The 8,986-nt window shown below is 40.3% G+C and overlaps 3 protein-coding genes and 1 non-coding gene across 12 annotated transcripts in view; 3 read left to right on the top strand and 1 right to left on the bottom strand.

Moving 5' to 3' along the window:
* The first annotated feature begins 87 nt into the window (after positions 1-87).
* Positions 88-1,644, top strand: LOC120047405 (60S ribosomal protein L39). The gene is made up of 3 exons (XM_038992924.1): positions 88-186; positions 600-703; positions 1,450-1,644. Exons 1-3 carry the CDS (start codon positions 184-186, stop codon positions 1,496-1,498), a joined length of 156 nt encoding a protein of 51 aa, XP_038848852.1. The 5' UTR covers positions 88-183; the 3' UTR covers positions 1,499-1,644.
* On the top strand, positions 774-858 carry LOC120048920. Its single transcript, XR_005477069.1, has one exon. It is a non-coding gene; the product is annotated as a small nucleolar RNA SNORA69 (small nucleolar RNA).
* Positions 1,645-2,573: 929 nt separating the features above from the next.
* On the bottom strand, positions 2,574-5,762 carry LOC120048007 (ankyrin repeat domain-containing protein SOWAHC-like). Of its 2 annotated transcripts, none has more exons than XM_038993672.1 (2): positions 5,585-5,762; positions 2,574-3,904 (listed from the first exon to the last, which is right to left on the bottom strand). In XM_038993672.1, the coding sequence occupies exon 2, from the start codon at positions 3,790-3,792 to the stop codon at positions 2,776-2,778; it is 1,017 nt and encodes a 338-aa protein (XP_038849600.1). In that variant the 5' UTR covers positions 3,793-3,904; positions 5,585-5,762; the 3' UTR covers positions 2,574-2,775. The 2 variants fall into 2 exon arrangements, with proteins under 2 accessions (XP_038849600.1, XP_038849599.1); XM_038993671.1 differs by lacking the exon at positions 5,585-5,762 and adding an exon at positions 4,339-4,613.
* Positions 5,683-8,986, top strand: part of LOC120048006 (septin-6-like) — a 44,431-nt gene continuing 41,127 nt past the window's right edge. For 6 of the 8 annotated variants that reach the window (XR_005476958.1, XR_005476957.1, XM_038993665.1 and 3 more), the window contains exon 1: positions 5,840-5,946. Coding sequence is in view for 6 of the 8 variants with exons in the window: in XM_038993665.1 (XP_038849593.1) it covers positions 5,893-5,946 (54 nt within the window). In the remaining 2 variants the exon portion in view is untranslated. Of the gene's footprint in view, positions 5,764-5,839; positions 5,947-7,185; positions 7,293-8,986 lie in introns of those variants that run through there. The other 2 variants (XM_038993668.1, XM_038993670.1) reach the window with 2 other exon arrangements.

The raw sequence follows: 8,986 nt of genomic DNA, 5'->3' as shown, positions 1-8,986 counted from the left end.
TTTACAAGTGGTACACAGACATCATGTTGATGCAATGCGGAAGGGATCCACATGATGGCGCTGTGGGCGCGTAGCGCAAGAATTTTCTCCACCCTGATTGGTACGGATTGCATACATCACCACCGCTTCCCCTCCTTCTTTCTCTTCGGCCTCCGCCATTGTGGTGTAAGGATTGTGCACGAAATGGTAAGTTGAAATCTTATAACATCCTTGTCCAATTAAGTGAAATCCGTACTTGTTCATATCGTTCGCATAGTGTTTTTTACGGCCACACCGAAAGCCTTTATATTGTCTCCCATAGCAGTATTCAGTCCTTAGAAAAGTACATTTTAGTATAGTGTGAACAAAGCCGGTTTCTACTGAAAAAAATACATATGTAAACAGACCTGCCTGCAATAACAGTTGTCACACTAACCACATTTTCATAAATGTAATTTCAAAATTGTGACGTTTCTGCTTACACTCGTCTACCGGTAACAGAAGTGCAAAACACTAGGCTAGCTAGCAGGCTTAGCTAGAAAAACACGTCAGTTACGCCTTGCACGTGATTAAATAAAAACAGGTTTAGTTAGTTAACATGGCTCATCTCTTCATTTCAGTCGTCCCACAAGACTTTCAGGATCAAACGCTTTCTCGCCAAGAAGCAGAAACAGAACAGGCCAATTCCACAGTGGATCAGAATGAAGACTGGCAACAAGATCAGGTATGCGTGTTATCTGCCTAGCCTCCCTCTGTAAGGTGTAACTGGTGCTACATGCACGATATGACGATCTAAAGCAGGTCTGCAATTGCACTGCTTCCATTCAGTGGGAGTGGTGTCATTAATCCTGCTGAGAGTAATCAGATCAATATACATTTTATCAAATTGTATTTGTCACGTGCCGAATACAAAAGGTGTAGATCTTACAGTGAAATGCTTACTTACAAGCCCTTAACCAACAATGCAGTTAAAAATAAGTGTTAACGTATTTAGTCAAATTAAAGTAGTTGATGATTAAATGTACCTTCCACTTTGGAGTTCACGTCACCTGTGACATTCTCTTTTAGTAGAGCAATGGAGATAAGTATCATAGCTGTCTACTGAAGTAATGTGGTTCTTATCCAATAGTAAGTTTGAATGTCTTTCAACCATATTGGGGCTGACATCCCCATTGTGGATGTAATCTATTGGCAGTACCTCAACCTAATTTCCTTGCTTTTGGGCATATGGAAATGACTCCTTGGATGTCTGCCAAGTTATTGTATAGAAACAAGCTAGGGGACTATTAATGCTATTAATAGTTTGCTATTAACAGCTAGACAAGCCTAAGTACAACCTGTCTAAATACCGAGGAACTTTAATGATTACATTTTTTATTTTGTAATATATTTTTTTACTAATGCCACCATGGAGACTATGATTGGTAGTTCTATTATCAGTCCAAATCATTCCTGGTTTCAATGTTCCAGGTACAACTCCAAGAGGAGACACTGGAGGAGGACCAAGCTGGGCTTGTAAATGCACAGGTCTTCAGATCTCCAGCATCTTCCACCTGCTGGGCCCTGATCTGGAGAGGAAGCCATACTATCTGGAACAGCGGTCTTTTTGTACAGATACTCTGGTTATGCTCGTGTTTGACAATTAAAGATTTGTGATAAATTAGACTTGGTTGTGCCATGTGAGTTTTTTTCAATACTCAATAAATCTGTTTCCCAAACTGTCCTGCAGACCCTAAGGGGTGCACATTCTGTTTTTTTGCCATAGCACTACACTGCTGATTCAAGGCTTCATGATTAGTTGCCTACTTAAATCTGCTGTGTAGTTAGGGGGAAAAAAACAAATTGTGCACCCCTTGAGGGTCCCCAGGACTGAGTTTGGGGAAACTGCAATACATCCTTTACTCGAAATGCTTGTATGAAAATGTAGAAAGCTTCCAGTTAATGTCACTTACCCAAAATTTGCCAGCCATGTTTCATTGGTGTTATCTACTTTCATAGCGTGGACATTAGTGCAAAGCTCTACATTTGATAATAGAAAGGCATTACACTCTAAGGTCACAGGGCTAATGATAAGTTGACTAAATTACTGGCTAGTGACCCTGTCACTTCATTGTTTGCTCAAACAAATGTAAAATATGGAGTGGTCAGATTATTCTACTCTTAACCACCAGAGGGAGACCTGTACCCTTTCTGCTGGCGCAATGCTGTTTGTCCACTAAAAACCTATAAATGCACAACACTTAAAGTGAGGCTAATGCATTGATCAGTGATTCGGACTTAAACAGAAACATTACTATTGAAAGTTTAATTAGGAATGGGTTTACATGGGCGCAAGTCTAAATGTTAAATCCCAATGAACCAGTGTGTAATTAAAGCGAAGACTAGTGTTCGTTTTTATAAGCGACCATAACACCCTAAGCAGAATTGTTACTTTACAGGTTCATTTTTAGAATTACAGGCTGTATTTGAGAATATAACATGTCTCTAGTTCTGTAGCAATTGCTATACCTATGCTTACACAATTTGCAGGAAGTGTCAAAATTAGTGTTGAATAACAACTCTTTCGGTGTAGAAAACAAGAGCACACGCGCGAATGCCTTCAAATAGAACAGTGTATTTAATGTCAATTGTTGAATACAGAACATTCTGAAGATGAAAGTAAAACTGTTCCACTGCAGCCCATAATCAGTTTTGTCGCCAAGCCTAGGGGTGCGTAAAAGTATTTACAAACGATGCTCAATGAGTCGTGATGAAAACGCTTGATTTCGCGTGGGAAAACATGTGGCCGTCTGACCTTTAATTTTTGTTCACAAATGACAAGAATGGAGCCAACAACTTTTTAAATGAGCCGCGCCAGCTGCCATTCCTTCGAGTCCGATCAAAGTAGACTGGATCGTCTCTCTCCTCATCACTTAATTCTGACTTGGGCACTAGTGTGGCACTGTTGTTAGTGTTCTGCTGACCCACGCTACGGTGCTCATCATCCCAAGTGCCAAGAAGCTCCTTCATCTCCTCAGGGGCGTTGCCCTTCAGATATTGCCAAGCTTTCCTTCCATTGTAATCCATGGCATCGATATTGGCACCGAACGCACCGACTAGAATTTTAATTACCATGTATCGACTGTGCATAGCAGCTACGTGGAGTGAGGTGAGCCCCCCACTGCCCTTCAAATTCACGTTGACTGGAATCCCCTCCTTTTCAGCATGCCTTAGCAATTGTATTAGTGTCTCATCCTGGCCACTTTTGGCTAACCAGTGTAGCACTGTAAACCCACTGACAAAATCTTTCCTGGTTAGTAGACTAGAATCTTCGGAAAGAAAGTCCATGATGGTTTCATAGTTTCCATCTACAACAGACAACATCCATGCATGCTCCATGGGGCACAGAGCCCAACCTTCCACCACCTCCTCACCAATCTCCCTTGAAGACGCACCGGAACCTTTTGAAGATAGAACATTCGCAAATCCACCGGACGAGTTGTTCAATAATAAGTCCTTCAAGTATATTTTACGCATGGCGGGTGTGAGCGAGCCTCTCTCGGGTGAGCTGCTGTTGGTGTCACACACCTCTGGCTGTCTCTGCAGCCTTGATCTGCGTGCCGAAGCATAAGTAGTGACACTGGCAGGGAATGCCCGCACACCAGTTCTAGACAAGCGGTCCAAGACGTTGGCCTGTCCAGATTGCTTGACATGGGAGTCTTGCCCATTATTAGTTGGTTCAGATCCAGACTCCAATGCGCCTCCGTCTTGCAGGGGTTGGAAATGTGTCACTGAGTTGTCTGTCGGCTCTCTGATGCTGGTGCCGTTATACATGTTGCCTGACTTGTTGCTTTTTCTCGTTTCCTCAATTTAGATAAGTATTTTGGATAGCATTAAACAAGGAAATGCTTGTCTCCATTGCGCATTGGGCCTTCAATACTTGTCTCTGAAAAAACAACAACATGTTTATTAGCCTATAGGCCACTCATTTTGTAGCACATGCTCGTCATACACATTTTGTATTTTATTATTTAGTAAAAAATACATGTTATAGGCTAAAACGTTTAATTCTATTCGGTCTTTGAAAATAAGAAAATTATAGTGTAGACGTACTTCTCCCCAATAAAGTTATAGCATATAAGCCTACATTTAAAAAAAAACTTAAACATGTTTAAAAAAAATAATCCTTCATTGCTCGTTTAAAAACCAAATGATATGTCTCCTTTCCTGTTTTCAGTAGCCCAATTACACAGGCTTGTATACATTGGCTACATCGTGATAAGCAGTTTAGTGACATCTCTTGTAGACTCACATGTAAACAAAGTAAAAAATGCTGCTTTTCTTTATATTGGATAGGTCATAAATAACAGTTCTGCTCACCTGTAGTCAGTCTACTTGGTGTGCCAAGAAGAATTTACGTATATCCTCTTAGCGCGAGTCATTTTAACTTTCTCTTTAACCAGTTATTCAAGCTTAAACCTATTTTGTCAACAGCAACCACCCTCTACACCATAGGCTCTCTGTAACTATCTTAAAGTTGAAGTTCACCCTCCAAAAAAAACGTCAAATAATTTTCACTTCCTATTCTCTCCTCTCTCCCCTAGCCTCAACAGTAACTGACAACGTTCAATTTTAATTCATGATTAAACCAACAGCGCTACAACCTCAAGCACACGTGACCACTAGTGGACTTCTCAAAGGGAGGGAAGTAAAACTTAGAAAAAAAATACAGCCAGTCACCATGTTGACTCACTCCCAATTCATCACTTATTAATAGACAGAGATAAGGAGTTACTCTTAGGTGTGGACTATACCATGTAGCCTACATGCAGGTAGAGAGTACATGCAATCTACATTATCTAGCTTGTATTTTCATGCTCAGTCTCTGGAATCAGGTTTCCTGGCCCCAGATCTGTTTCTGCAGTCATGCCAACTCCTATGGCCATTGGGGCATTACAATTACCATAGGAGTTGACAAGACAGCAGCACATACAGGTCTTGGACCAGGCAAGGAATCACTGACAGCACTGCTCACACATATCCTAAAGGGTTAGCCTTGAATAGGTATAGGCAATACTGACTTGTGAGACTACCAAGGGATCATTTCAGCATGATCATATTGCAAGTGTCCTAGATTTCTGACAGCCAATGTGACAAAAATAAAATTAAACTCACTAGAAAACTATTCAGGCTAAAACTTTATTCATAAAAAAACAATTATACAGATTAAGTTTTCAACTGTACAAAGCTATAGACTCCTACATCTATCTCTGGGGGCAGGGCAATGGTCAGCTTGTTGATAGTTTGAAGGAAAGCATCCAATTCCGTAGTGCAATTGTCTGAGTAAAAAAAAAGGAGAGAAATTGAAATATGACAAACGGACAATCTCACAATGGAATTTAACCCCAAATCCTGAAGCGAATCGGAGCGTTGCAGGTTCTTCAATGGAGACAAACGTGTGTATGTCTCGAGCACTTCAAAGTCCTCTTCAGGCAAACATGGCATTTGTGGAAGATATACCAGTCCTGCCAGTACAAGGTGACTCATAATGAGAACATTATGATCACTACACAGATATAGGCACATCACCTGGCTAACATGATTTGTGAAATTGTGAGTTTCTGACCTGTGTCTCAAGGAGTTTGTTCTTTTGTCCATTTACAGTTGGAGTTGAGGTGATCTTGTTCACTACCCCCAAAGCCTTGCGACCAGACTGTAAAGGAACATGCAACTTTTTTCCTGTCAGCGGAGTCTTCAAGAGGATGGTAGTGCATGCGAGTTCTCATTGGAATTAACTCAACCAATGTAGGTTATGAAGCATCACAGAGAGTTCTAGTAAGGTAGACAAACAGGTCAATAATTGACAATTGTGTGTAGGTAGGGCAGACTACCTGGAGCAGATATCAACCGCTGGCGCGTCTTTAGCACAAGTGTATGGAGGGTGGCATTTTCTCTCTGCGAAGATTATGGAAGCAATTTCCCGTTTGGGTAAAGTAGTAGCTAATTAGTAAAATATTGTTACCTAACTATCTCAGACAATTACCTAGGCTATTTATTATAAACTATCAGGGTATCAAAATACGCTTGAGGTTTGTGACAACCCAGAAAACAAACCCTGAGAGTAACATTTGTGAAGACAGGGTCCAAGTATGTTCAGAAAACCTTTGGTTTGGTTGGTGGCTAGCAGTTTCTCAACTCCACGATTTAACCTTAGCTACAATGCATCGTGAGAAACTCTGCTAGTTGGTGGCATGCTAACGTTGGCTAGAGCTAGGTAGCTGCAGTCATGCATACTTTTGTCATGCAAAACTTAAGCGCCAGTTACCGTGCTAAATTATACCGTGTCAAGGACCTACCGTTTGGTGGCTAGTGGTCATATGAGTGCATTTGATCGTATTCGTGTACGGTATCATGGGCTTCTCCGTTTGTTTTGATTTGTATAAGCAGAAACGTATTCGCGGCTTCCTTTTCATCCCATTGCATTGGTTTACGTGCGCACGGGGGAGCCAGTCGCACGGTTAGTGCTATACGGGACCCTTGGGACATCCATACCCTAATAACCATAACCCTCACTTAACCGTACCTTCACTACGTCAACTGGGTAAAGTCAGAGTTGGAACGTCCCAAGGATCCCGAATAGCAAGGATAACAGTTAACTACCAAACATGCATTGTAACAATTTCCATGACACTAGTGATTGTCATTCACCTCTACTGCAGACAGTGTGTTTAATGTTTTTTTGCTCTGATAATAAACTTGCTCTCTAATATCATAAATCAATTGTTCACTTTATAAAACAGCCTGATGTTATCACTTATGTAAAATATTTTCAATTATATATAATTCCCTATCTCTTTTATTTGTTTCCCCCTTGATAAATCGTACTCTTCCTATTATAAAGCTTATAATTTGATGGAAAGGCTATTGGCTTTGATAAAAATGGCAACATATTTTACAATTTCAGCAAAAAGATGAGCATTTCATGGCATCTTACTGGTCCAGCCGGTCCAGCCTTCTCAGAAGGTTCCAATGAAAATAGGGGTATACCATATAATTAAGGTGTATGTTATGTATGTAATTAGTTGGTTATGCAAACGTTATATTATCAGCTTAACATAGTGTATATGTTTCATATGCTACCACCCGTTTTCAAAAGTTTATATTTTAATTAATGCTCTTACCATTTTGGATATTTTATTTGTTTATATAAATATCTGCGGACAAGTGGTACATTCTCTCGTGTATGAAGCCAACTCTTGTTGTATGCAGCTTCCTGCATAGGGTCTTCATCACAAAAAATAATCATGGCGGGCACTGAAATAGCTAGGCAAGCGGTGAGTACTATAATTAAGGATGCTTTTCCTGCTCTTTTGGCTAGGGCACCGATGTAACTTGCTAAAATTAATACATTTGAGTAATGGGTGAATTTAACTCAAACAGCATAGATACATGTCGGTGGAAAGCCCCTCTCCCCATGGTTGTTGTACTGTTTTTACAAGCTAGCTCCATATCACATTTCCTCTTTATTACAACATTAATATCGCATTGATACAATGTATCTAGATAAATATCGCTCATCACGAAACCGCATGGTTTATCAAAATAAAAATGATCGCGAACATTCGATTGTCTGATTCAGGCTATTGCCCGCGTGCGTTCCCTTACTTGGTTATCGTTGCGATCCAGTATCCTCATCCTTTCTCCATTTCGCAGTTAAAACTATTTATACATCACATTGATATGGTATTATTGATTGGATATTATGACTGTATTTATTTCTGGACATTGCAATTTGCATGCATATCCGAACTCTCGTGAGTTCGATTATGTTAGTAGACTATCACATTGTTTCTGGTCCTCAGTCCCGTTACTTTGCTGGGCGTTGTCTGGTGTGCATAACGAATCATATAGGTTAACCGCTTGGGGTTTATTAATATTATTGATATATAACTAAATAATAACAAGGCTAATAATGTGGATTCATCAAAAGGGATTTACTTAATTTCAGAATGTGTCAGCTTGAAAAATCACTGGGTGAAGGATTGGTAGGCTAAACTAAATAGGTTTTCCGGTTATGTTCACCTACATCAACGCTTTTTTGTGCAATTAATTCAACCCAAATGTCTCAATAAATGGAAGTCAACAACAAGCGTTATGTCATTGTGCAAGGCAGATGTGTTTTTGACCCCAAGTAGGCCTTGGGTTTGGGAATGCTGCACATGTAGGCCAGCTGAGGAGTGTGTTGAGTCAAGAAATACTGTCTGTTTAACCAATAGCCTTTCAGCTTTTAAACCCAATTCGAACTATCCAAATAATTGACAACTGTTTACCCAAGTCTGTGTAACTATTTTCAACCTCCCCTTTTAGCTGAGCGGATTTTGCTGTCTGCCTCAAAGCCACAATATATTTTAAAAGCAAAGTTTTGTTACATTTAGCCATTTTAGTGGTGGCGTTGCTGTGTTTCAGTTGATTCACTATTGATGGTACACATGTCAGTTCCATGTAATCTAAATTCCTTGTTTTCCTGCCGACACCACCACCCTGTGCAGTTCTAGAAACAGGATGTCTGATGATGCTAGCTTTCTACTCTCTTGCTCTCTCTCTCTCTCTCTCTCTCTCTCTCTCTCTCTCACAGACACACACACACACACACACACACACACACACACACACACACACACACACACACACACACACACACACACACACATCCATATAAGGCCCTTATGGATTTGGGGTCGGGCCTACAACATTTCCTATTGGATTCGTAGGATTCATGTCCTCCTGTATCAAGTTGTGTCATCTGTTATAATACATGTATTACTCTCACATAACAATACCCTTGTTCTACAGTACCTCTCAAAATAGGATGTTTTACTTTCCATATATGGACATTGTGGTTTCAACAGTAGACTGTGCTTTATGCAAATATGTCAGCATACAGGAAACAGGAAGTGTATTACAACAAGAGCACAGATCAAATCAAACTTTATTTGTCACATGCGCCAAATACAACAAGTGTAGACCT

Source organism: Salvelinus namaycush, chromosome 5, assembly GCF_016432855.1.
Source record: "Salvelinus namaycush isolate Seneca chromosome 5, SaNama_1.0, whole genome shotgun sequence".
Classification (NCBI taxonomy): domain Eukaryota; kingdom Metazoa; phylum Chordata; class Actinopteri; order Salmoniformes; family Salmonidae; genus Salvelinus; species Salvelinus namaycush.
This window is presented reverse-complemented; position numbering and strand designations above follow the sequence as displayed.